This window comes from Eleutherodactylus coqui, chromosome 13 (genome assembly GCF_035609145.1).
Source record: "Eleutherodactylus coqui strain aEleCoq1 chromosome 13, aEleCoq1.hap1, whole genome shotgun sequence".
NCBI lineage: Eukaryota > Metazoa > Chordata > Amphibia > Anura > Eleutherodactylidae > Eleutherodactylus > Eleutherodactylus coqui.
In genome coordinates this window covers 25,776,255-25,804,025 of record NC_089849.1, presented here as the reverse complement: position 1 = coordinate 25,804,025, position 27,771 = coordinate 25,776,255, and the positions used below count along the sequence as shown (strand labels likewise).

General features: G+C 44.5%; 1 protein-coding gene across 2 annotated transcripts in view; it reads right to left on the bottom strand.

Annotated features, from left to right (window-relative positions):
* Positions 1 to 27,771, bottom strand: part of LOC136588666 (acid-sensing ion channel 2-like) — a 785,500-nt gene that overhangs the window by 372,269 nt on the left and 385,460 nt on the right. The window contains exon 1 of one of the 2 annotated variants that reach the window (XM_066588060.1): positions 16,862 to 18,431. The exons of the other annotated variant lie outside the window; for it this stretch is intronic. Within the exon in view, the coding sequence (XP_066444157.1) occupies positions 16,862 to 17,506 (645 nt within the window). The 5' untranslated portion in view covers positions 17,507 to 18,431. Of the gene's footprint in view, positions 1 to 16,861; positions 18,432 to 27,771 lie in introns of those variants that run through there. 2 annotated transcript variants of the gene reach the window in all.

Sequence of the window (27,771 nt, the reverse complement as noted above, 5' to 3'; positions counted from 1 at the left end):
ATTCAATAAAAATACTTCCTGCGCTCACAGAACTTTAAAATCGCATTTAAAAGAAAAAAACTTTTTTTCCTTCAAAAGAAGGAGACTTACTTTGAAGGAGGGGGTTATGATGTCCAATATTCCCCCTCCTTGGACATCATAACCCCCTCCTTCAAAGTAAGTCTCCTTCTTTTGAAGGAAAAAAAGTTTTTTTCTTTTAAATGCGATTTTAAAGTTCTGTGAGCGCAGGAAGTATTTTTATTGAATGAAAAATCTCTTTGTTTTTCCTGAGGGGTCTTTTATCCTATAGATAAATGTTTTTCTTTTTGTTTTTTTTAATACAGTTTGACACTATTTTGGATCCCTTGTCTCCGTGATATAAATTGTATATTTGGATGCAAAAAGCATTTTTTCTGCTTTTTTTATATTAAGGGTGTTTTTTCACTTTTCAATTCTACCTGGGTTTTGCTTCTTGGTGTGTTTTTAGGTAGTTTTTCTGAGCTTGAAATCTGAGCCAGTAGGGAGTTAATTTCTTTGTTTCTTGACTCTAGTGCCGAGAGCTATTAATTCATCTCTAATTCCTTTGATGTAATTTAAAGCCAGTAATCTTTGTTTTAGAATGGTCCCAAAAGTGTATTGGTAGCACCAATAGATCCAGAGCTGCAGCCATTTGAATTGGTTCCGAAACACTAAAGTTATAGCTGCCATGTCTGATGGGAGTGGGGAGGAGACAACGGGGGTGGGAGCAGGCCGCAGAGAAGCTCTGTGATTCTCCTGTCTATCCCAGGGGAGGGGTAACAGACTTTTGGTCATGTTATCACTAGAGTTGAGCGAACGTACTCTGTCGAACTTGATGCTCGTTCAAGTATTAGGGTATTCAAATGAGTATCAAGCCGTGTTCGCCCCTGCCCAAGTTTTTGGCTCCTCCCCGCTGTGACGTGCCTGTTTTGGAACCTCACCACCGCGACGCAGCACGCGTCATTGGCAATTTTTTTGTCTGGCAGGCAGGGGAGAGAGAGAGAGAAACGAACCTAGAAAAAAAAAAAAGCTCGGCACCCGGCGTCCCACATACAATAATGCTCGAGTCTCCCATTGTAGTCAATGGGGTTCGTTACTCGAGTAGAGCTCTCGAAGTTTTCGAAAAGCTCGACTCGAATAACGCGGACCCCAGCATTTGGGTGCTCGCTCATCTCTAGTTATCACCTTCCCATGTTATCAATCAGAGAACATATTTTCTCTCTGATTGTCATATATTAGGGTTTTTTTTATCCCAGAAAAGGAGTGAAAGATGGGCACTTGCTCATCTAACCACTTCTCTATGCCGTTTAACCCTGCAGATGCTGTAGTCATTTGTGAGCATGGTATCAAAATGTTTAGATTTTTCATAAAAAAATAAACGAAAATGTAAAAATGTCCATAACGTCCATAACTCTGTACTACAAAGTATTCCATAGCTGCAGATTTGACGGCGTCCTGCAGTGTAATTCTATCCCATGTGAAAGGTTCCTTAGGGCTTATTCCCACGCACATATGCAGTTTTGGTCCGTGAAATAGACAGCGCTTTCACAGACCAAAACTGTGCATATTCACTGCGTGTTTGGACCTCAGGGTGGCTTCAAATAACCATATGCATAATTGCGCACACTTCAGTCAATATGTTTGCCCATGAACAAGTTTGATTTGTGTGCATTTTGGCACATGGTACTGCACTTTTTGCGCTTTTACGCACGCATTGAGTGCGCATTTGCGCACCTCCTATAGACTTCTATGGGGACCTTTGCTGCACAATACGCAAAAAGATAGAGCAGGTGCTATTCTTTTTTTTGCAAGCGCACAAAGTGCATGCAAAAAATCCTTAATGTGAAAGAAGCTATTGACATCAATGGGTTTTACTCTCTGCGTATTGCAGAAAAACATGCAAATTCTGTCATCTGAAGACGTCTTTATTGTGTTTTTCTTACACATATATTCATAGCATTTTTCACACATAGAAAAAAAAACAAAAAAAGAAGGGCCCATTGATTTTACCTGCCTTCATGCACAAATACATATTTACATAATGCCATTGACTTTAATAGGCAATCTCGGTCCATAATAAGTACCCCAATAGGACATGGTGTGATTTTTTTTCACGCGGGTGAAAAATGCATGTCTGACTACCCCAATGCGAATGAAAGGGGTTTAAATTCTCTGTATTACACACATAAAAAAGGGGGGGAATCAAGAGCACAAATATGCTCATGTGAATGAGTCCTTAAGGGGTTAATTTGAGAAATGACTTTAGAAACAATCTCATATAATAAAGGGACTGATGTGGAACCTCTTATCGGAGAAAAGCAGTTTATCACCAATTTGTGTGATCAGCCCATGCGAGAATGTAAACGTTAGCAGATAGTGTAATTACACCAAACAGTTTCCCGAGTTGCAAAAATGATGGAGAATTTTTAATTATCAGTTAAACAGTTGTTATAATCAGCGGGAGAAATCCTGCAGCATCATTATCGCCTGCTTTCTAAGTTGTTGTTAAGATCTATGCTATGATCCGTTGGAGGGGATCAGTGGACCGCATTGCTCAGCCTTGTTACACTGAGGAGTGTCTTATTGGTTAGCTTCTCTATAAATACTTTTGGTTACTGCAGTGTGGTGCAGCTGATAGCTGTGACAGCCTGTACTCTTTCCAGTATTCCTTGTTCTGGTACCAAGTACCTTGTTCTAGTCTACTCTTGTCTATTCTGTCCAGTCTGTGTATCCTGCTCCTTGGTTTTCTAGTCCAGTCTTTTCTAGTCTGCCCAGTCAGTGTGTTTTGCTCTTTAATTTTCCAGTTCAGTCTGTATTTGGGGTTTATCTAATTTTCCTTCTTTGTTTCAATTGCCTTTTTGTAATTCCTGCATTTATTTTCCCCCCTCTTCTCTGAGTCCTAGTGCCTTCCTGTTCCCAGGAATAGTGTTTTAGACAGGGTCATCCATAGGGACAACTTTGGACTGTTTAGAGATATCAGGGTTTGGTGTTGATGGAAACTGACAGGGATAGAGTAGGCTGAAATACAAGGAGAACCAGTGTTAGGGTCAGCATTTCTCTGGTTGTTATTTTGGTTCCATAATATTGTATCTGTTACAGTCTGCACTGTGAGTTTCATTATCTTCTCAATCATTATTTGGTTGCCATAACCCTCTGTGCCTGTCATCTAATGAAAAGTCCCTTGTTACATTCATGTTTGCTCTGCATTCATATGTGTGCCATATCTATATTTCTTGTGTTGTTTGGTTTTTACATTATTCAGCTCTTTTGTAAATCCTGGAGGTATCTGAATACTGGGAAACACTGCTGGTAAACAGGAAAGGAGCCTGCTAAAGGTGAAGTCAAGGTCTGCCATTTAGCATTCAGGCGGCATTGTTACAACAGTAACCATACAGTGTTACTTAAAGGGGTTGTCCAGGACTAGCATAAAGCAGCTACTGTCAATGAAAACAGTCCTAGGACAGGAAAATCATGTGCGGCCCATAAAAGAAGGAGGTGGGCCATGGGCAGGGTCAGAGCCTAACCCTACAATTCCATACTAGAATAGATTTCTACAGGCTACACTAATAGCAGCCTTTTTTTGCCTTCCCAGACAACCCCTTTAATAGAACCCATATAGCGAAGGCTGGTATCAGAGAACATATTAGGTAGTGTACTGTATGATTGCTGGACTTTCTTGCTGGGCTTTACTTTTCAATTACAGATTTTTAAAGTTTCAAACACATACTGCTTGACAGACTTTTTATTGTATTCCTCTCCATTGTAAAACATATTACACCATGCTTGCCTTTACAGTAAAAAATAAAATAAAAATTCACATATGCTATAGTTGAAGAGGCTACAAAAGGAGTCTCTCCCTCTGGAGGACCCAACATAATTATGCATTACACATATAGCCAATTGGCTGTGTAATGCTTAATTTCCCCTGCGGAGGTGCTGCAGGGGCATTGAAGACATGCTACTAGATATCCCTACATATTACAGCTGATTCACCTGTGCTTAGCTTATTATTGGAGCACTCTCCAACAAGACGCCATGACTTGAATGATGTGCATGACTACCAAATTAGGTATTCTACCGGCACTGAAAGAAGGAGCAGTAATGCTTAAAGGGGTATTTGCAAAATTGACTTTTATCACCTATCTATAGGATAGGTGATAAAAATCTGATCAGTGGGGGTCTCACTGTGAATAATCTCCAGAATGGGGTTCTGGTTTCCCCCTCTTCTCCTCATTGTGGGCTCAATGCACCCCCTGCAGTGACGTGCAGACTAAATGAAGTGGTGGTCAACCATGAGCAGTGCCTCTTCATTCATTTCAGTGGCGCTGACAGAATTAGGCAAGTACAAGCGCTCAGCTGCAGTATCTCTGTCATTCCTATTGAAGATGAATGGAGTGGCATTGTGCATGCTTGACCACCACTTCAATCAATCCTCCATCACTGCAGGGGTTGCAGTGAGCCTGCAGGGAGGTTATTGATACGGGACCCTTGTTCTCAAGGTCGGTTGGGGTCTTGGCGCTAATCTTGTGGTTAGTTGATAAAAGTCAATTTTAGAATAACCCATTTAGGCCTTCTACATGGCCCAATAATGGGGCATCAAGCTTGACTTGTAGGAATATACATTTGCCCGACAACATGGCCTCGGGAATATGCTTCCGATCAGCGGACAAAGGCCGATTCATATTAGATGGGGGACACATACCTAATTCTCTGGGCAGGATGTGAAAGGGCTGTTACTGAGCCGTGTAAATGGGACTCTTAGTTGAGTGGCTGGCCCCTTTAATGTTCTGCTCCGGCAGATGAGCCATTCGTTACAATGACGTTGTGTCATGACGGTGCTGCAGTAGCGCAACAGTGATGAAGAGCTCCGGTGGCTTCTCATACATCACTGTCTCTTTAATAAGGGAATCAGAGGGGTCTCTTTGCTCCCTTCGGAAAGGTCTCTAGGATGTCTGAAAATAACTAAGGAGGAGTTCTGGGTGGGGAATTGTGATAAGTACAATTTCCACATCACCAATAAGTAACCTTACGAGGAGGTGCAGTATCCATCAAGGTAGTTGGCACACCTGAAAGTGGTACCAAAAAAAAAAAAATCGGTCTGAAATTGCATGAAAACCGAACACATTAATCCGCATGGGGATATTCACATCTGCGTTTTGCATTGGACGAAAGTCCAAGTAAAAAAAATATTGCAGCATGTCCATAAAAAACATAAAGAGAAGCAGTAGGTGCGGACCTGTACATTAATGCTATTCTTTTCACATATGGCAAACGGATGCAAAATGGATGGAAATGTTCAGTGAAAATGGCAAAAAAGCATGAAAAATCATACCGATTTTTCAGGACTGCTAGAAAATGTCCATGTCATATGTCATACGTGTCTATGTCATACGTGTATAAAACACGTGAAAATCACCTATTATTCCCTATGACAGCCAAAACGTATCGCCCTCCCATGAAGCGTGCATGTTCATGCGAGCATGATGCGTTTTTTTCTTTTTGCTCCCATAGAGAAGAACCGGGAATACAGAGCCGGACAATGAAATTGGCCTGCAGTCCTGGTACAGATGTGAACGGGGCCTCAGATTTCTTGTGTTCTCTAAAAAAGATGGAAACCAAGTGGAATGGAGGCGACGGAAGCAAACTGAGAAGAAAAAGACCCAATGAAATCTATCTCAAGCCAGGTCATAAAACTGGACGCTGATGTATACAGTGGCCTTAAAGGGGTTGTCCAGTTGCAAACCATTGATGTCCTATCATTAACCGTAGGTCGAGAATTTCCACTGATCATCTTCTCTGGACCTAAGCATCAGTGTATTGAGCTGATTTCTGCAGTAAGCAGACAGCTCCGTTCCCTCCGCAGTGGCCAGGCTTGGTATTACATGTAAAATTCCCATTGAAGTGAATGAGACCTTTGTGTGTAATACCATACCTGACCACTACAGTAAGATCAGGGCTGTCTGCTTCCTGTAGAAATCAGCTCAAAGCAGAACACACCAGCCCGGTAAATAGCTGATCAGTAGAGATCCTGGATGGCAGACCCCCATTGATCTAGTAGCCTATCCTGCAGAGCCGCTAGTCCATCTGGCCATATAGCTACATCAATAAACCAGATTGGTTTTAGGGTTAAAGCCATACATGCCCGTCTCCATAATTTATGTTTGCCCATTGCCTACCTGCAGTTCCTTCATCTGCCCTCTCCAGCCTCTCTCTTTATTGTCTGCTCCATGTAATCTAGCTAATTATATTTAGTGCCGAAGCCTTTGGTTTCCATCCATTGCCCGATCTGCTTGGCTTCCTCCCTAGAAGTAGGCAGCCGCTTGTGAACGGTTTCCCTGTGATGTACAACAGCTCTCCGGCTCGGGTCACGTTGGTTGACTCGAAATGAGATGAGCGTGCCGATAGTCACAAAACACTCTCGTAAAAGAAAGCGGCTCCTAATAACTATTTATGAGCTGACAAGGCTTCCCGAGTCACAGAGGTCTCTTGTAACCCGCAATGACAAATTTCTCCCATCTCCTCAATATCCAGTGAAGGCTTTTTGTTATCATCGTAAAAATTTGCAAATGGAATTTTCCTGAAGCTCTGAAACTCAAAAACGCACCTCTAAACCCCGCGCCGCGCAATTCTTATTACATGACTCCGCCATGACAAACCGCACAACACATGTAACCACTGGTTACAGAAAACCGCCAGCGCATGCAGTGAGACATTGTTCCCAGCCATTAAATGAGCCGTACCGCCCGCGTGCGTCCTGAATGGACATCATCTCATCCAGAGACCTTGAGAAATTCACAATAACAGAGAAATACAAGAAAAAAAGAAATATATTAGATGGGGATATTTTTTAACTCTTTGAAGACCTGAACTTTTTAGAGTTTTTTTCCTTTTCATCGTCTTATCGTCGTCTTCTCTAAGAGCCGCGATTGTTTTATGTTTGTATCAACAAAGAAATTGTATTTTTAATGGCAACATTTCATGTATTCTATAAGGTATTAAAAACTTTTTGAAGTTTTTTTAAGTGGGGTGAAATGGGAAAAAATATGCAGTTGCACCATTGTTGTTCAGTCTTGGGCTCCAATGCTAAATTTGTAACAAGGCCCCTGACCTACCATATGGGGAGGTAAGTATTATTACTGGTGTCTTCTCATGTGATAGAGGTGCCTTTGGTCCCCCTAAGACTACAGGGCCTGGTAGCAACTGTTACCCTCCCCCCCTGCCTGCACCCCCTGTGACGTGATCGCTTTATTCTGCGGGTTCGTATGGTTACGGCGATGCCAAATTTAGGTAGCTTTTTTTATGTCTTGCTACTTCCTTTAATCAATCCGCGCGGCTTTCAGCCAAAGGATCGCGACTGTACTGAACTGATGGGAGGCGTTTTTGACACAAAAATGCCTCCCATCCGCAGGGACATCACACGTTCCCAAGCACAGTATGGGGCCAAGTTTCACGGCCTGATACCGCGCTCGGCCCTGTGCAGGAAGCCTCATTCCGCAGGCAATTCTGCATCAAAATCCACGTTTAGCCATGTGGATTCAAGCAGCGGCAAATTGCTGCATCCTGCAGAACAATTATATTCTGTGTGAAAGGTCCCTAAGACACTTTTTTTCAATCAGTCTAAAAGGGGGTGTCACTTGGCAAGAAGGGGGAGGGATTTCATGTAAAAGGAGGGAGTGGCCTAAATGCATGCGCATGCGCTAAAAGGTGTGCCAAAGTTTTGGCTCAAAAACTAGTATAAACTAAGACAAGTAAAGCATAAGCATATTTACATATGCATTTGCGTTTTTTTTGCGTGCGTCTGTGCATATTTTACAGGGTGACCTATAGATTCTATTGCTACCATTTTTTTTTTAGAGATGGTGTAACCAATAAAAGCCCAATTCTGGCATTACATAGTTTTTTTTCACTGTTCACTGGGATAAATAATACTATATCTTAATATTTTAGACTTTTACGGTGGTGACAATGCAATTATTTTTGTTATTCTTTAGTTTTTTACTTTTTCGTTTGGAAAAGAGGTTTTTTCATTTTTGAATTTCTTTAAAAAAAATTTTTTAATTAACTTATTTTTGCAATTGTTTATTGGCCTCGATGGGGCACTTGAACTTAGAATAATGTGATTGCTAGTACAATATACTGCAGTACTTCTGTATTGCAGCAAGCGCTGTGGAATATGTTGGCGCTATATAATAAAGATTATTATTATTGTGCTATATTGGACTTCTATCTCCTATTAAGCCCTACCACAGGCAGGGGTAAATAGGCTTGATTCTATGGCAGCCTGGAAAGCCTTCACTAGGTTACAGACTGGTCTGGCAACCAACGGCTCCCAGCGATCATATTGCAGAGCGGCCAATGGAGTGATGGGGAGGAGGACGCCCTCGATCTACCGGCTTAGATGTAGCGATCATTATTAAAGGGTTTTTCTGATATAGGATTCATTGGTGGCCGTGGGGAGATAGAAAATATATATTAAATTTATATATACTGTATATACACAAACTCACCTCTCAGCTGACGTGCTGCTACCCCGTTTTACGGTCACTTTGTTTATGTTGTCTATAGTGATCATGTAGTTGTTTACGGACAGGCCACTGCAGCACATAGCAGCCCCACAAGAGGACATCATTAGTGCCATCCCATAACCCTGCCAGGGCTTCTAGAAGCCCTCATCATCTCTAAGAGACTTCACTGGGATAGAAGACCAGGTGATATCACGGGTGGCAGACCTTGGCGGTGGAGCTCCGATTTGGCGCTCCAGCACCACAATAAGTGCATGTGTGAAATATACTTTGGGGCAAGGGGCTTCTGTAGTTGGAAAACAAAAGTCAGACAATACCTTTAACCGTGACATCTAAGGGGTTAAATGGCCGTTATCGGCATTAGTGTTCATTTTGACTATTGCCGATGGTCTCAGCTGCAGCAGGACCCGCTCCATGCACCCCCTGGAGGGAGTACATGTACGGCCTCTTGTGTGAAGGGGTTAAAGCTGCAGGCTGTAAGGATATGTTGGGAGTTGTAGTTTTGCAGAAGCTAAAGATGGGGGAGCACTGCTTCGTGAGTTGATGGAGGTACGTCCAACCATATCAAGCTGCGGAAGTGAGAAGTGTCAGGTATTTCTTGACTTCATGGATCGCCAGGAAGGTTGATGATGAGCCGCTGCCCCGTCGAACTTGCATCCAGTATATGGCGGTGTACAGCTGCCATACAACGTGACTCGCTGCAACATTGATATTCTTTATGCGCAATCAACAAATGACACAGACACATCTTGTCGTGTTTTTCTGCAAGAGAGAAGATCAATGGTCTCTTGTGAAAGTCACGATAGAACAGATCAAAGAGATGAGAAGACTCCAGGAATCAGGTGTCACCCGTCACATTACTGGCGCCGTGCCGAGCTTTGATACAGTTTATAAACTCCAGCATCATCATAAGCAAAAATCTATGATGCCCCAAGGTACCTAAATAGGAAGGCATAGACCATGATGGTATGGAGCATGGGTCCTCGGGGGCCCCGGAAGATGGATTTCAATTTTGTGTTGTGGCTCCTGTAGGAGATAGAGAGTAAAAACCCAATTGCAAAGTTGAAGAGTAGCACGGGAGAAGCAGAAATCTGATTTCTGCATCCTTCTAAGTCCCATGGGACCGCTGCTATGGCTGAAGTAAGGAAAGGGTACAGGAAGTGGCCTCCTTCTGCTGCGATAGGTGCAGATCATCCAGGAAGTCATATAGGACACCAGTATTAGCGCTGGATCGGTCTTTTTGACTATAGGCGGTATAAGGCAACTTTATCATATACGTGTAGCGTGCGTAGCATCAGCAAATGGGCGCACGCTCGTGAAGACTGGAGGAAAGGTCTGACTTGATGCTTCCACACAGTTGGCTTTACAGTTTTGGGCTCCTGCAGACGGACGATGTCGCCTGCGCAAAATCATTTGCGCAAACCATTGAGAATAGATTGATTTCAATTAGTTCCCTTACATTTAGCTTTTTGCGTGAAATAAAATATACGCGGCGTGCTCCACTTTTGTGCGCCCAAGGCGCTATAGACGTCTAAACTGAATGGCACGATTTTGTGGTGTTAATCGATTACACCAAGGAGTAATTAGACTGCCCAGCTGTTTCAATCAGGGCACAGGTGTTCCTAAGCCAATGTGAATGGGCCCAGCAGCATAAAAAAAGTACAGTAGAGTGCACGAATACGCACACGAAAGCACATGATAGCGCTCCATTCACAGCGCAATCATGTCACATCCTTGCAACATATATACGCCTTCACCTGTGTGAAGGAGCCCTTAGGCTGGATTCACACGAACGTATATCGGCTCGGTTTTCACGCCGAGCCAATATACGTCATCCTCATCTGCAGGGGGGGGGGGGCATGGAAGAGCCAGGAGCAGGTACTGAGCTCCCTCCCTCTCTGCCTCCTCTCCGCCCCTCTGCACTATCTGCAATTGGGAGAGGCGAGGCAGGGCTAATTTCTGGAACTTAGCCCCGCCCCGTCCTGCCTCCTTTCATTGCAAATAGTGCAGAGGGGCGGAGAGGAGGCAGAGAGGGCGGGAGCTCAGTTCCTGCTCCTGGCTCTTCCGTCCCCCCCCCCTGCAGATGAGGACGACGTATATCGGCTCGGCGTGAAAACCGAGCCGATATACGTTTGTGTGAATGCAGCCTTATAGTGTCGACCAGTGGTGAGCATAACATACGCTGCTCTCAATATGCACTTAAGGACCTTTCACATGGGAGGATTAGTGCCGCGACATGTGGTGAAATTTGCAGCATAGCAAATTCAAAACCAAATTCTGCATGCCTCAATGCAGACTTTTATGTAAAATTAGGGCAGAGACACATGAGCGTATTCCAATATATATGTGTATATATTTTGAGTACATGCGAAGTCACCCCACCCTGATTTAAATGGCTATTAAGCCATACAAGGTGCCAGTGTTTGGAGGTACAGTATTTGCAGCGCTTTGCATGTACATATGTGCCCATTTGCCCACCTCGATAAGCTCCTATGGGGACCGTTGGTTCACAAATGTGCACAAAAGTAGAGTGTGTGGCGCTTTTTTTTACCTATGATTGAAATGCACACGCAAAAAAAGAATCATGTGAATAAGCCCATTAAAATTAATGGGTTCCATTCGCTGCGTATTTCAAAATCACAGAAAAGGGAAATAGAAACAGACAAAAAAAATCACAGACAGCTCCATATACTTAGTGATATACGGATACAAGAGGGCAGGTAGAAGCACCACATCCCTCGACATGCAGATGGTCAAACTGCTATATGGAGGAGCAGTAGCAAAGGTGAAGGTACTGATGAACAACCACTCACACACCTTCCTTATACTGAGGGGGCAGCTGTTTAGTACTATACTTGCAAAAAGAGGGCATATACAGGGTGTCTGGCCACATGGTACGTGCAGTGCACCATGCAGGCTTACGACCTATTAGTGATACCATATTTGAATCCAGCGGGTTGCCCTGCACCCCATAGGTGAGCCACACTGGCACCCTGGGCTCTCCCAGAATTCAAAGCCGCACTGCATGTTACTGATAAATACAAGGTATTGGTTAATATTTTGGCCAAAATACGTGAGCTCACAACCCACGTCAAGGGTCCTCGGTTACCTGTGAGTCCCTACACTAACATCATTACAATCACAGAAAAAGGGATTATAAACAGACAAAAAAAAAATCCCAGAAAGCGGCTGTATACTTACTGATATACAGATACAAGAGGGCAGATAGAAACACCAGCAAAACTATCCCAAAATATGACCAACTTATGCAGAAAGCTGCCATAGACATCTATGGCAGGTTAACAAAATCAAGACAACACAGGGAAAAGAAGACAGCTGGCTCTAATTAGACTTTACATAGCCATTCTATTACATGGAAAGGGAGGATCACGCACGCGTGTGAATTGGCATTGCGAGCGCAAAAATTACATTACTATGCACTGACACTAATCCCCATCTGTGCTGCATCCTGTGGACAATCCCATCCTGTGTGAAAAGTCTCATCAAGTATAGATTTCCACATTATAGGACTTAAACATATGGCCGTGTTTTTCTCCCTTTATACAGCCCTGATAATCACAGCCGTATAACGGGGCAAAGCAAAACCACTGACGTCTATAAGGGTTCAGTGGTTTTGTTTTCACTGTGAGGATTTCTCGGCCGTGAATACTACTGCTGAGAAAAGATAGGTCCTACCCCATCTCCCCCGCATGTAGTGAATACATGGTGCGGGAAAGATCGGACAGCCACTGTCTTCCTGCCTCTTTTTTCAAACTCCTGCGTTGTTCTGTAGAGTTTGAACTGCCGACGAGGGCGAAAAAAATCTTCCTTAGTCAGGCACAACTACACTCCGTACTGCCAAGCGTATTTGCACTGACGGCAATGTGTTTTCGCCCTGAGGGCTTAAACAGATGGGCGTGATTTTGTCGCATTTTGCGGCCATGAAAATCACGGCTGCAAAATGGGATGAAACAAAACTATTGATTTCAATGGTTTTGTTTCCACTATTAGGATTCTCAGTGTTAAAACCTTTCTTCCTGCTTTTTTTTTCTTCAAACTTGCGCACATTATCGCGGAGTTTGAATAGTCACAAAAAAAAAAACAGTTCATGCGATAATGCGTTCCATTAGGGCCTAAACAGATGCAAGTATGTGCAAATAGAGAAGTTTTAGGGGTTTTGACAAACTTCAAACTAATTCGGACCAAACCAAACTTTTTGCAAAAGTTTCGGCAAGCTGGCTGAACCATATGTCCAAAAGTTCACTCATCACTGCTGCCTACAAACCATAGAGTAGAAGAGTATGACATCTGCACAAGTACTGTATTTCTTGTCCTACTATCACAGATTAAGGACTCCATTTTCCCACAAAACAAACATGCTAGCAAAGCCCTTGATAGGCTGCAATTCCCATCACAACCACCAGTCAGTCACATATAGATGAATATAGCATTTACATCTCCCGGCAGAGTATCATGTAATCCTTTTTTTTCTCATCTGGCTCCTCTCACACCTCATGATACAGTATGTTGAGTCAAAGGTAAGAGAAGACCCATAAGACAAACCCACTACTAGACAGAAATCTAGAACACACACCTAGATAGGCAGTAAGATGACCAACTGATACTTTAGAGGTCTTGCAAAACAGCAGTGTGATTCCATCTGCATTTGGGTTGGGAAAATGCTTTGTAGATTTAACATCAGGTTATTTTTGTTAAAGGGGTTGCGCCAACATTGAAAGTTATCCCCTATCTACAGGACAGAGGATGACCTTCAGCTGGAACCAGCAATGATCCTGAGAACGGGTCCCAAAGTAATAGAGGAGCAGCAGTTGAGCATGCTCACACCACCTCATTCATTCAGTCGGACCGCTGGAGATAGACGAGTTATTCAAGGACCTTCGAGACCCCTATAATCTCCATCAGTTGGACCCCCACCAATTAGACAGTTATCCCTTATCCTATGGATAACTTTCGATGTAGGCATAACCTATTTAAGCAACGTTAAAAGCATAACACATTAATACATGCTAAGAATCCCCAGAAAACAGTCTGAAACATATTGTAACATCGATGAAGTCACTCTGCAGATGGCTAACATTTCACTAGAATACGGTAACATTAGGTTACAATGTTGCCGATACTGTGTGACACCTGCAGTACTATGTGAGAACATTCAGTATGTACAACTAGTCCTAGCTACCCCTAGTGATACCTAGAGATGTGTCTAGCTTTAAACTAAGTTCTGGTGCCTATAGGACCGGTCCCGCAAAGTCCAGGGGTGTACATTTTATACTTACCAGGCCTTCATTCCCGCACTGCCCCCCCATGGAAGTTGGTGCTCCATCCATTAGCGTTACTCTTTTCATTCTGTCCGTATTCCCATAGAGAAGAGTGGAGCGTGTGTACACTGACTGAATGAACGAAGTCCTACTGATAGATGGAGCGCCAACCTCCCGGGTGACAGCGCAGGAATGAGGAGCCCAGTAAGTAAATAATATTACACCCCTGGACTCTGCAAAACCGGTCCTATAGGCACCATAACTTGGTGCTTATAGGAGGTGACAGGTTCCCTTTAACTTTTCTTAAATTTTCTTAAATGGCTTCTCCAGGTTATGGAATAATATTACCGCCATATCTGCAGCTTGTGAGAAACCCATCTTAGAATGTAACTAGGAGGAGTTCAATACAGTTCTAGACTGGAGGGTGAAGGTGTAGGGCCGTGGGGCAGGGCAGTGCCTAATGTCACAATGTTCATGCATGTTAGGCTTAAGGCGCTTTTAGAACGATTATCGCTCAGAAATTCATTCAAATGAGTGAAAGGGAACGATGATCATTCAGAGCCAACAACTGAATGACGAACAATATTTATTCATTTTTCGTTCAACATTCATATCAAGCAGGCACAAAAATGATCGTCGGCTCGTTCACTTATCGTTCAGTTTAAACACTACTCATTCAGTCCTTCTCATTCACTTATACACCAAATGTAAAAGACTGAAGGATTCTGAATGATGCTTCTTTGAATGGGCCAGCAATGTGCCTGCCCGTCTAAACAGGTTGCACGCGAGTGAATGAGCTAGCGGTGACGCCACTTGTTCATTCAAATGAGAACTGGCTCATCTAAAAGGAGCCTAACTGGTGCTAAGCCTGACAGGAACAAACAGTGTGGCTCTGCCGTCTGCCCGCAGTCCAGCCCCTTCCCCTTCTGGTCTACTGATGCGTTGAACTCATCCTTGTTACATTCTAGGATGGGTTTCTCAGGTTGCAGGGATAGTGACCATATTTTTCAGTTCTTGGAGAACTCCTTTAAAGGGGTTTTTCAGGCATTTATGCTCAGGATAGGTTATCAATGGTTGATCGGTAGGCATCTGCTACTTGAGATTCGCGCTGATCATCTGATTTTCGGGCCCAGTGGCTGTGCAATGGAGCTGGGAATGTGCATTGGGGTTGGAGCTGGAAGTGTAATAGGATGCTTTGCAATCATTGACTTATATAATCATAGAATGGTGGAGTTAGAAGGGACCTCCAGGGTCATCGGGTCCAACCCCCTGCTCAGTGCAGGATTCAATGGGAGTGATGCCTTCTATTACACTTTTACCCCTGACCAACAATGAGGATATCCGGCTTGGTTGTGCTGGAGGATCAGATGATCAACAAGGATGCTGATCTGTTGACCCTTGCTGATCAATTAGAGATGACCTATCCTATGGATAAGTCATCAATAGTAAATGCCTGGAATACCCCTTCAAATGAGTTGTACCAGAATCACAAGTTATCCCCTATCCACAGGGTAGGGAATAACTTGCTGATCTATGGGGGTCTCAGTCAACCAATCTTGAGAACAGTGGTCCCATGTTCCACTTTACCTGTAACTGCAGGGTCGTTTCTTCCCCTGCAGTGATGTCAGAGTGAATTGAGCGCTGGCCGAGCATAGTTGGCTACGGCTCCATTCATTTCAGTGCTGTGATGGACATACCCAAGTGCTTGCCATCTCCAGCAGTCCCACTGAGAATGAAAGGAGTGGCAGTGCGCTTGTGCGACTAGTGTTTCTTTAAAGTCTCCGCCTCACTGCGGGAGCTGCCGTAAGGTCAGGGAACACGGGACCCCCACGGGGTTGCTAGGAATCTCAGCAGTCAAGCCCCACTTATCAGCAAGTTATTCCCTGTGGATAAGGGATAACTTGCGATCCTGGTGCAAACCCTTTAAGGATTCCAAATTTGAAGGATACAAAACATGGGTGATGATGGCATTGGAGGCATTGGTTATGGCCATTCGTTAAAAAAAAAGTGGGTTAAACGTATACTTTAAGAAATGTTTTGACATGGAAGCCTACAGAAATGGATGTCATCCACTAGATGTATACATTGTTTTTGTTTTCATCTTGTGATTAGTCAACTTAAAGCGGTATTCTGGGGCTGGACACTTTTTTCAAGTTTTCGTTGATAGATATATGGAGTTTTGAGCTCTGGGACTCTTACTGTTCCCATGAAAGGGGGTCTCAATTCCTCCATCCTCCTCACTGCAGTCCCTGCAATGTGGAGGAGGAGACTGACTGGACCGGCGGCCGCTTAGGCACAGTGTCGCTCTATTCATTTTCAACGGGATTGCCGAACATAACCAAGTAAAAAACCCTCAGCTATCTTGCGTCAGCCCACTGCCATTAATGGAGTGGTGGCCATGCATTCGTTAAATTACATCACTGCAGGTGGGAGATGCCACCAAAAATGAAGAATGGCGAAACAGGACCTTGTGTTCTTGGGATACATGGAGGTCCCAGTGGTTGGAGCCCCATTGATCTATCAGTTTTTACCTATCCAATGAAAACTTGAAAAAAAATCGTCCAATCTTTGGAATACCCCTTTAAGGAACGAATTAATGGAGGACACATCCGTCCATACCATCACTCTCAGCAGTGCTTATTACAGGACGGGAAATGTTATAGCCTTTCATTTACAACAGAGCGCCTGTATTCTTCCAGAGTCGGCTCCATTCAATCTTAAGGGAGTAAACAGGGGAGAGAATAAAGACGTGGCTCATGGCTCCATAAATCATCTGCTACTATCAGCAAAGGTAATGTTGTAGTATATGACTATAATCTTAGTGCATCCACAAATGGTCCATTCATAGTCAACATATAAAGGTTTGCATTGTATACATACAGAAAAAGCAAGTATGGAAGAGAATACAAAATAGTTTTCTCAATAGAGCTAAATCGTTAAAATTGCAAATAAATCTGACAATTTTATGCTTTCCTGTGGATGCGAGGGGTACATTGTACCGACCCCCGGACTGCAACGTCTACTAGATTAATGTGATGGAACAGAACAAGTAATAACACTCACAGTGGAGAAATTGTGTGGGCCGCAAGCCTCTCCTCGATATCTACAAGAAAGCAGCATGTCCTCCAGCTGGTGACCCAGTCTGTCCATGAATCCAACACTGATCCCATCAAAGTCCCGAGGTGGCAAAAAAAGCCGAAAATCAGCCAGTTTGTGGAACCACTTCTGTTTGTCCTCTGGCAGTAACTCTGACAAAAGCGGACGAGCCGTACGGTTGGCCAAGAGGAGACCCAACCAGTAACCCGTGAAGTAGAGATCGCTTTTGCTGAGCCGGTGAAATCGTACAGGGTTGTTGTTGCAAAGGGTAACAGCGGGAAAAGCCAGTTCCTTGCTCCATTCCAATTGCACACGCGTGTGAGACGGAAAGGACAACCAGTAGAGCAGCCTGTTGGATGACCAAGACAATAAGAGCCCCAGTGACGTGAAGAAGGCAAGGAACCAAAATGCTCTTCGTTGAAATGCTAATCTTGGCGAGCAAATGTATTTTAGGCCATGCAGCTTGGTGTGCTCTAAAGAGGGCAGCGATAAGGCACGGCGTTGCTGTGTCTGAGTATAGCATTTCGGTGGCGGCACCTCTTGGGCATCTCTTCTGGCTGCACCTGAGGGGCAGCTGCCAGCTGAAGCCCGGATCCTCTCTTCTCGAGTCATGACACACCCCCAGGGACTCACCAGCAGGGGGGCATCTCGCACTGGGCATCGGCAGCACAGCTGAGTACCACCACCCCCTCATTCATTCAGTCAAAGGAATGCCCAGACTGCTAGCTAAAAAAAATGCAATATCCAGCAAGACCCAAGCTGGCTTTAGATCAGAGGCAAAGTTGGCATAGCAGGGTGGTCAATACCCTCTCCATACAATTACCCCCAGTAGCCTATGCTCTGCTGACTTCTGTTCTTTCTTCCTTACGTATATCAATCTCTTGGGAAGAAGCACGAAAAAGTACTGACAGTCATTTTACCCTTCCCTTTGTAAATCAGCAAACAGGAACCTCCTTAAATGAACGCTCGGTAATAACACACAAGCAACTAGTTGTCTCCCACACACTTCAGATAGGGAAAGACATTTCTCCTTTCCTGCAAAGCCAGATTGCCATGACGGTGGGAAGCATTTAGAGAACAAGTCGGAAAATCTCCTTTTTTTCTTTGCCAACCTTCCGAGAAGGTGAGCAATTAGAAGATAAACTCTTGCCCGATGAGCCCAGTTGGCACTAATAACATACCTGTGCCATTTCCACTGCAGTTAGATGCTTTCCAGGCATGAAGTACTACGGGCTACCCAACCGTCATCTTGTCCATTTTGCAGGTCACAAGAGAAAATCTGAAGCCTATCATCCTCCATGGCGTCTTTCACTTTGCGTTCCCCAAGGATTTGCTCCTGGACTTTAAGCAGATCGGCCACGACAACATCAAAGCACATTCATTATTAAAGGTTCACGGGGTGTGAAGCTGTTACCGGTAATGTCAAGACTCGGAAAGGTTGCAAAACTTGGCAAGGACGTCTCTAATCTCTGGTTGATTGGCCAAGGAATGTTGCCTAGCTCTATGCACTCAGTCACTAGACACGAGAGAATCGGCCACACGGATATCCATTAGTTTTATCCGGATGACTTGCAGCACTTTCCATCCAACTAAACTTTGAAAATCCAAAGCAAGAGATGGGTTGGGTGAGTTCAGCACTGCGGACAGCTCCGTCAGCATCAGGTCCTCAGCACTGGAGATGCAGAGCCTTTTTGCCTTTCCCAGTATGAGATGTGTTCACCAGACAGACAGATAGACAGCACTCAAAGCTTCTGTCCTTCTGCACAAGACATTTCGGCTAGCACTTGATGCTATTTACATGCAATGGCGCACATCTTGCCTGCAGGGGAGTAAATCCAGTGTGAGGGTCAGTCCTGCTAAGTTGTTCCAAAGCGCTGGCACATCATGTGTCCCTCGCTCGCCGTCTCTGCTGCACACAGGCATCTCTATTTGTGCACCAGTGCAATCCTGCATTACCGTATTTCTCTAAGTACAACAGAGAGCTCTAAATTACCAACAAGTCTAGAATAGAAGCAACTCTAACAGGATTCGGACAGCAGAGCACACCGTGCACAAAATACCATCCGTCTCAAGATATCTGGATGCTCTTGCATTGCTGATAATAACGTCTTCTCAAATTGAGGAGTCAAATAATATATGTGTTGTAGTCAAGAGGAAGATTTTAATAGAAGGACTTCTATGGAGGAGAATTAAAGCACATTCATGTTAATTGTGATACTGATATCTCCTTATATAGCGCCAACATATGAGGAGGTACCCGAATGAATCAGGAGTCTTCTTCCGGTGGTGGGCGTTACTGATACAGGCTGAATGTCTGCGGAATCCTTCTGAGACTTTGCACTGTTAGCGCTACATGGCACCCGGCGACTTGTGGTAAGTGCAGCCCGCTGGTCAGCTGACGTGGAAGTGGTGCCACCTAACAAGTGGCACTATGCTCATTATAGGCCGGCAGGTACCGGGAAGCACTGACAGCACGAAGACTTTGGAGGTGAGAGGAGCGCTCTATCTTCTGAGATCCACTTAGATACGCAGCTGATTGGTATTGCAGACTATTCACTTCAATGGGGAATTTGCCTGTAATACCAAGCTCGGCCACTGCAGTGCGAACAGAGCTGTTTTCCTCCTACAGAAATTCCCTCAGTGCACAAGCACACTGGTCCACCAAATTACTGGGTGTAAGACTGGATTCCTGGATTGGTCATCAATCATTTTACAACTGGACAAGCTCTTTAAAGGGAATCTTTCAGTACTTCGTGCCTTATAAGCTTTGTTCATGGACTCAAAGAGATGAATGTGGAGATGTAAATTTTATATTTACCTTCTCTCTGAGTCAGCTGTCAAAACTGCCATCGCTTCTGGTGGACTACTGAGTCACATACATAGAATGAGAGGACTACTTAGTCGCACCTTGTAGTCTACAGATTGGATTGCAGCGGCCAGCTTGAGAGCCGACACAGAGAGAACAGCGGGGAAGGTGAGTATAAAACTTACATCCTTGGACTCAGCGGGTCACTTACTTTGACCCCATAAGCGTTAAAGCTCTTTTACGCTGCGCAATTATTGGATATGAACACGCCTTCACCCAATTGTGGAGCTCTTTAAAAGAGACCATGATTAGCCAATGAATATGCGAACGCTTGTTTGCCGGCTGATTACTGCTTTTCGGTAAGCATAAAAACACTTGCAGGTTGGGTCTCCGAGGATGGAGGGTCGCTGGAAGGATTGCTCATCCCCATACCGGCAATTTCCAGCCCTTGTAAAAGACAAATGAGCACTGATCGCCGTGCATGCCGGTCGGCACTCGGCACATCGCTGATTACATTCTATTCTCTTGACGGAATCTTTAAAATGTAGCTACTAGAGGAACACGAACATCTTAGAACGTCCGGTCAATCCGCGGTTGGCTCTGCGGAGACGTTTCTAAACCACCTGCAGAGTCTGCAATTGCACGCTATTCGTATACCTATAGGAGAAGGCGGCCAGCTGTGCCGCTAGCTGGATACATATGTAGCAGCTTGACTGGTTGCAGACAGTTATATTATGTTATCCATTACAAGGCAAGAAGTAACTGAAAGGGGAAACAAACTGCTGCACAGAAAGTTAGCCCAAGGCATTAAAAGTTTTGTTAAACTTTGTCACATCTGTATATGGCGCTCAATCAGGGCTCTGGTACAATATAGCAAGCCGCCATGAGGAGTCCTGCTTCGGTCCCAATGGTCATGTGATGGTCACCCAATGACAACACAGTATTTCAGCACCCTGTATTTCCTCTAGGGGCCACTTATCGGAGAAATCAGCTATAATACAAAATATATATTACAATGTTATCATGCCCCACCCCCTCCTAAAAAGAGGCATCACACCGCTAACCCCACCCCTAATGACCCACAAATATATAGCCCTTACATTAGGCTGCGTTAGGGTCAGTTCAGGGTTTCTGCCTCTGCACTCCATTTTTGGAGGAGAGAAACTGAAATAAAACTAAAAAAAAAAAAAAAAGGATATGTTTTTTTTTCCCATTGATTTCAATGCGGTTCAAAAAAAACGGAAAGCAAATAGAAAGCCTTCAGTTTGTCTCCCTTTTGTCAGGTTTCCAAAGACATAAAAATGGCGCAATCTGTAGCATTATTTTTTCATCCATGATGGAATGGAACAGACAGAAGAATTTCCGTTTTTTAAAAACCCTAGTGAAATCAATGGGAGGAAAAAAACGGATCCTTTGTTTTTAGTTATATTTCAGTTTCTCTACTCGAAAAACAGAGCGGAGAGACAGAAACTGTGAACTGACCCTAACGCAGGTGTGAGATCAGCATTACAATGATTATAAGGGCCCCTTCATGTAGGTGTATGCGTAATGGCATTCACTGCGTTTTTGCGGAACCAACGATCCTTTTTCGCGCACGCACGTTTTACTGTCCTTTTTTCACCCGCAGAGATGTCCATATAAATGCGCTGCTTGTAATGGCCGATTAGTTCCGTATGCTTTATTTTTAGCGCAATCACACAGCGTATTACGCATCTCCCTGCGTATTCTGAGCACATTTGCGCAGCACACATTGACTTCTATGGCGACCTTCTGTGCGCAGAAGAGTACCGCATGCGGTGACCGACATGTGTGTGCAAAATACAGAAATGTGAACAAACCCGTTAAAATCAATGCGGTCTATTCTCTACAGATTGCGGGCACAAATACGCCCGTGTGAAGGAGCCCGGAGGGGCCAAACACGAAAAACACAACTTAGCGGCACTTTCTGCTATTGAAAGAGTAAAAGTGAAAAACAGACATTTGTTTCTACTTTTCTTTGCATTTCCCTCAGATATCACCAAAAAAAACTACATAAAAATGACAGAAAAGTAAAGTCTCACGAAAAAAAAGACACAAAGATATTCGAATACTTGAGAAACAGAAAAAAATTACTGCTGTATGTACTAAAAACTGAGCGGGAGAAAATGTCTTGAACTAGTTACATTAAATGCTAATGTGTGTATGGGGTCCGTTTATCTTTAAACAGGTCCATAGGAGAGGGCCTGCAGGAAGCAGACAGCTCCGTACATTGTACAGTGGCCCAGCTTGGAACTGCAGGCTGTGTACTATTGAATTGGGGAGAGGGTAGGAAAAGGTTAAAAATATCAAACTAAACTATACTGATCAGTCTCTAGCTGCACCGTCCACTTAAGAGTAAAATCATTCTTTAGGATGCGTTCACACATAGCGGAAAATCCACGGAAAAATCTGCAGCATTTCTGCAGTAAAATCCAGACCATTGGTGCAGATTTGGACTCGGATTCTGCGATCCTGCAGCTGATAACGCTCGCCTCACCTGCGCACACCATCATCTGACAACCGCTACAGAGGACTGCCATCTTTCTGCCGGTGACAGGCAACCCACTTCTGCATCACCTGACCAGCAATGGCGGCGCTCACTAGTAGTTGCAGTGGGCACTGCGCTCTTGGTGCTGCAGCGCTAATTATCCAGAGGGGAGAGAAGCGCCCTTATGCCGGGTTCATATGGGCATAAGCTCATTTATCTCGACATTTGCGCGATGCGCGTTGCGTTTTTGTGTGCGCGCCTACACGTGTTTTACTGTATTTTTTACGTGCATATTTGCCCTCACAACAAAACACGTAAGCGCGCCCCCAATGATTTCAATGGGTAGGTAAGTTAAATGAGTTTAATATGTGCTATGTTCATGCGCAATACGCACGAAAATAGAACATGTTGCGCATTGAAATCAGCGGATTCTATTCGCTGTGTATTGTGTGAGCAAAATATTTCCTGCCCTCCCTCCAATTTTTCAATAACCTGAAAAACCCCATTAACCCTTTCCAATCCACTGTCTGACGTCTGAAGACATTATGATTTAAGGCTGTACAGCTCCGATGTTGGAAGACGTCCGTCGGGGTTCTCTTACTGTATATTGCCAGCCTCTCTGCTGTCTGAGCCTATCCAACGTGTCACCTCATGCAGTACTGGCTTTAGCCAGCAGATAGCGCTGTTGTATAACGGCAGAAAAAGAGTAAGCCCCCAAGGAAAACCAGGATACAAATTGGATTGGAAAGGGTTAAAGCTCCCCTGTGGTCGAAGATCTCTGTGCCGTTTCTTTGACTGCCTGATGTACACTGTGTGCACTAGACCCTACAGGCTGCCCACCTCTGCACTGCAATACTGGTGGTCCGAGGGGTTGGGGATAGCCGGGGCTCCTAATGAATAATCCAGAGCTTTTTTACTGCTAGAACACAATTTGCTTTTGTGGCACTACAAGTACCAGGCTGCGGGAATTGTTGGCTCTTGTAGTTCAGCAGCTTCAGGGCTCGCAGCGTCTCCAGCAGCGCCGCCGTAACGATAAATAAGAAGTGAAAAGCAGCCGTTAGATTTAAGCACTTCATAAATCAACAGAGCCGCGAGATTTTAATGATGAGAAGGCGTATAAAAGCGGTCGGACAGAAGCCCCCGGAGTACCAGATGTGACATACTGCGCAGGAAGGAAGGCTAGACTGCCTGCTTAACAGAATCGCTATTTGGGGAAGACCTGTATTTCTCCCTATCTCCCTCCGGTCAACTGTGGTGCTCGTGTGTGATGAGAGGAGCGCAGCGGCGCATACAAATGTGGGCTCCTGTGCGTAGGCATGTGCTGCTGCTCCTCCTGGTGGCCAGATGGAAATGTGCAGTCGGATTTTAAAGTTGCCAACATTGTTATCGCGGATGTCTAAAAAGGGAAATGAAACGGCAAGAAAACCTCCTACTGAGTTTATAGGCATTCCAGAAAAAGGACTATAGGGTGTAAATCAAAAGGATATTAAAACTGCACTGGTGAGCTAAAGAAGTGGCCCCTATAGTAATCACACCCTCCCTTAGTGGCCCCTGGAGTAATCATACCCTCCCTCAGTGGCAACTATAGTAATCATACTCCCTGTCAGTGGCCCCTAGAGTAATCATATCCTCCCTCAGTGGCCCTTAGAGTAATCATACCCTCCCTCAGTGGCCACTATAGTAATCATACTCCCTGTCAGTGGCCCCTAGAGTAATCATACCCTTCCTCAGTGGCCCCTAGAGTAATCATACCCTCTCTCAGTGGCCCCTGTAGTAATCATATTTCCTGTCAGTGGCTCCTATAGTTATCATACACTCTCTCAGTGGCCCCTATAGTAATTGTATCCTTTCTCAGTGACCCCTATAGTAATCTTAGTCTCTCTCAGTGGCCCCTATAGTAATTGTATCCTCTATTAGTGGCCCCTATAGTAATTGTATCCTCTCTCAGTGGCCCCTATAGTAATTGTATCCTCTCTCAGTGGCCCCTATAGTAATCATACCCTCTCTCAGTGGCCCCTATAGTAATCATACTTCCTCTTAGTGGCCCCTATAGTAATCCTACGCTCTCTCAGTAGCCCCTATAGTAATCCTACGCTCTCTCAGAAGCCCTTATAGTAATCATACCCTCTCTCAGTGGCCCCTATAGTAATCATACTTCCTCTCAGTGGCCCCTATAGTAATCCTACGCTCTCTCAGTGGCCCCTATAGTAATCAGTAATCATACACTCTCTCAGTAGCCCCTATAGTAATAGTGCCACATCTCAGTGTCCCCTTATAGTAATCATATAATCTCTCAGTGCCCTCTAAAGTGATCATACACTCTCTTAGCGGACTACTATAGTAATTATTCTCCCTCTCAGTGACCCCTATAGTCATCATACCCTCTCTTAGTGGCCCCCTATAGTAATTGTACCCTCTCTCAGTGGCCCCTATAGTAATCATGCTCCTAATCAGTAGCTCCTATAGTAATCATATTCCATCTCAGTGGCCCCTATAGTAATGTTACTCTCTCTCAGTGGCCCCTATAGTAATTGCATCCCCTCTTAGTGGCCCCTAAAGTAATTGCATTGTTTCTCAGTGGCCCCTATAGCAATCATGCTCCCTCTCAGTGGCCCCTATAGTAATCATACATTCCCCAGTAGAAATAGTGCCCCCCATTAACCCAGTAGTAATAGTGGTTCCCAGTAGTAATCATTGCCCCAGTGGTCCAAGTAATATAAGTGATCCCCAATGATTCCAGTGATAATTTCATATTAGACAGATAGCTGTCCACAAATATCTGAAGGGCTCTCACAGTGCAGAGGGATCAGCCCTATTCTCATCTGTACAAGGAAAGACTAGAAGCAATGGGATGAAACTGAAAGGGAGGAGACACAGATTAGATATTAGACAGTGAGGGTGATCAATGAGTGGAACAGGTTACCACAGGAGATGGCAAGTTCTCATTCAACGGAAGTCTTCAAACAAAGGCTGGACAAATATCTGTCTGGGATGATTTAGTGATCCTGCATTGAGCAGGGGGTTGGACCCGATGACCCTGGAGGTTACTTCCATCCTACCATTCTAGGATTATATAATAGTGCCCCCAGTAGCAATAGCGGCCTCCAGTTGTCCCAGTAGTAATAGTGGCCCCCAGTAGTAATAGCGGCCTCCAGTTGTCCCAGTAGTAATAATAACCCTCAGTAGTCCCAGTAATAATATTTGCCCCGAGTGGACCCAGTAGTATTAGCGATCCTCAGTGATTCCAGTAATAATAGTGGTGTTCAGTAGTAATAGTGCCTCCAGTAGTAAAAGTGCCCCCCAGTGGTCCCGGTAGTAATAGTTGCCTCAATAATAAAAGTGCTCCATGTACCTCCAGCAACCCCACCACGAAGGTCTTTACCTTCCATTGTAGCTCTGGTCTGGCTACCGCTGATTATCAGAGACTCTTACCCCTTATCTCCCCCCCAGCTTCTGCATTACTGCATGTCCCGTACGCAGCACAGTCGCCAGGTCAAAGGATCACAGGTCACAGTCTCAGCGTCGGCCAGACCGGAGCCGCAGAGTGAGGACAAGTACTTTGGGTAGGCTTGGTGGTCCTTTTGATCAATCAGAGTGCAAAAGCATTGTGCCTGCTCATTATGGAAGCAGTTAGAGGCATCTGGCACTGCCAGACCCTCCTGACATGGAAACAAATGGCATATACACTTTTTTGTTGCTAAAAAGTGCATCTTTTAGTCTGAAAAATCCAGAGTTTTATCATTAGATTATGTTAAAGTGACTTTGCAGATGCAGATCGGCTTTCTTTGTATGTCGCACTTTTTATATTAAGATAGCAGACAATGAAGGTTTCTTTATATATTAGAGGATTTCATATATCACAAATACTTCAAAAAGTCAGAAGTCACTTTATTTTATGAGTTAGAGCAATTAATAATGGAAGACAGTTTCACATAAATCAAATCCCGGCTGCTTGCTCTCTTTGGAGATGTCAGTATGATAATGTTATATAACTGAATGGGCTCTCTATTCCCCGGTGACAGAATACAGGTGTCATGAGCGGCTGCTGCATTGTGCTGACAGCACAGGCTCTTCCTTATTACCTGGAATGCTCCAGCGGACAAAGGGTAAGGGCCGTAGATGATGGAGACTATACTCTGCAATAAGGTGGTACAAACCGCCAAAATTCAGACAATCCCATGAACATCGATGTCTGCTAGCCATCCTTATCACACACCTCGGTATGGACACATTATTAGAGACTCGACCCTTTCACGATTGGCTACTAGACCCGTGACCCCAAAATGCAGCATAAAATCACATGATAAGTTATTTGTTGATCGGTTTCAGTGAAGACAAGAGTAGGGATAGGCCTGACGGGCAGCGGCAGAGATAGGGGGCAACAGGTGGCAGCACATGAGTGGTTGTCCAGGGCCATTGGGCTCCATGCTTCCCCGCAATGTGGGTCAGAAATGCTATCTTTTTTCCTTAGAGAGAGCAGGTAAGTGAGGAGACTTATAAGGTCATTCATGCTCTTCTGGGTAATATGCAAATAAGGGAGATGGAACAATACCTCTGCAGCGCCACCTATTACAAGGCAGCATTCCTGCAAGTCAATGTTAGACTCTTTATACAAGACTTGTAACAATGACTGGGAATTGAAAGCCAAGCCAGAATCCATACACAGACAGCTGTTTTGGGGTGTTTGCTCCTCATCATTGTGCAGTAGGTTTCTGGTGTGACTAGCGAAAGGTCTGTGATGTGGGTCAGGAATGCTATCTTTTCTCCTTAGGGAGAGCACCTAGAAAGTGGTGAGTGAGTGAGCAGACTTATAAGACCATTCATGCTCCTCTGGGTAATATGCAAATAAGGGAGATGGAACACTACATCTCCCCACAATGTGGCACATGTGAAGTGGATGTTGACCACATCTTGCTCAACCACTGACTAGTCTCATCTTTCTGGAACACACGGTCATGGCAGCATCACTACCCCCCACTAACATGCTGTTAAAGAAACCAAACACTTGTACTATTAGGCTGTATGTACTTCCGGTGAGGCCTGGTCATCACTACTAGACTAGCCGGGGCCGGGATGTCACTGCCAACCGCGTGGGTTTTCTCATGTAATGGTGTGGAGAGTATACAGAGAACATGTAGCGTAAGGGGATCCTGTAGATGAAAACAATTCCTCACCAAAAGGGGTCAGAGGAGGATGTCAGGAATCGTTCTGATAAACAGGCGCTGCACAGTCAAGCAAATAACAGCTGAATACAACACTGGTGCTCCAACTAATGTGCCTGAATGCATAACTCGTTGCTCCTTGGAGTATTGCAGCTAATGATCGCTTCCAGGTATATTGTGTCCAGGAGTAACAGAATGGTGAAACTCCAGGGGGCAAAAGAGCACTAAAATTGTATCACTGAGCAGCGGAAAACATTGTTTGATCAGATTAATCCAGATTTCTGTTGCCCCATGTTGATGGGAGGTCAGAATTTGGCACAAGCAGCATGAATGGATGACCCCTTCCTGTCAGCTGGTCAGAACATGTCAGCGCCTCCATCTAATCTGCAGTAACTACAAGTAG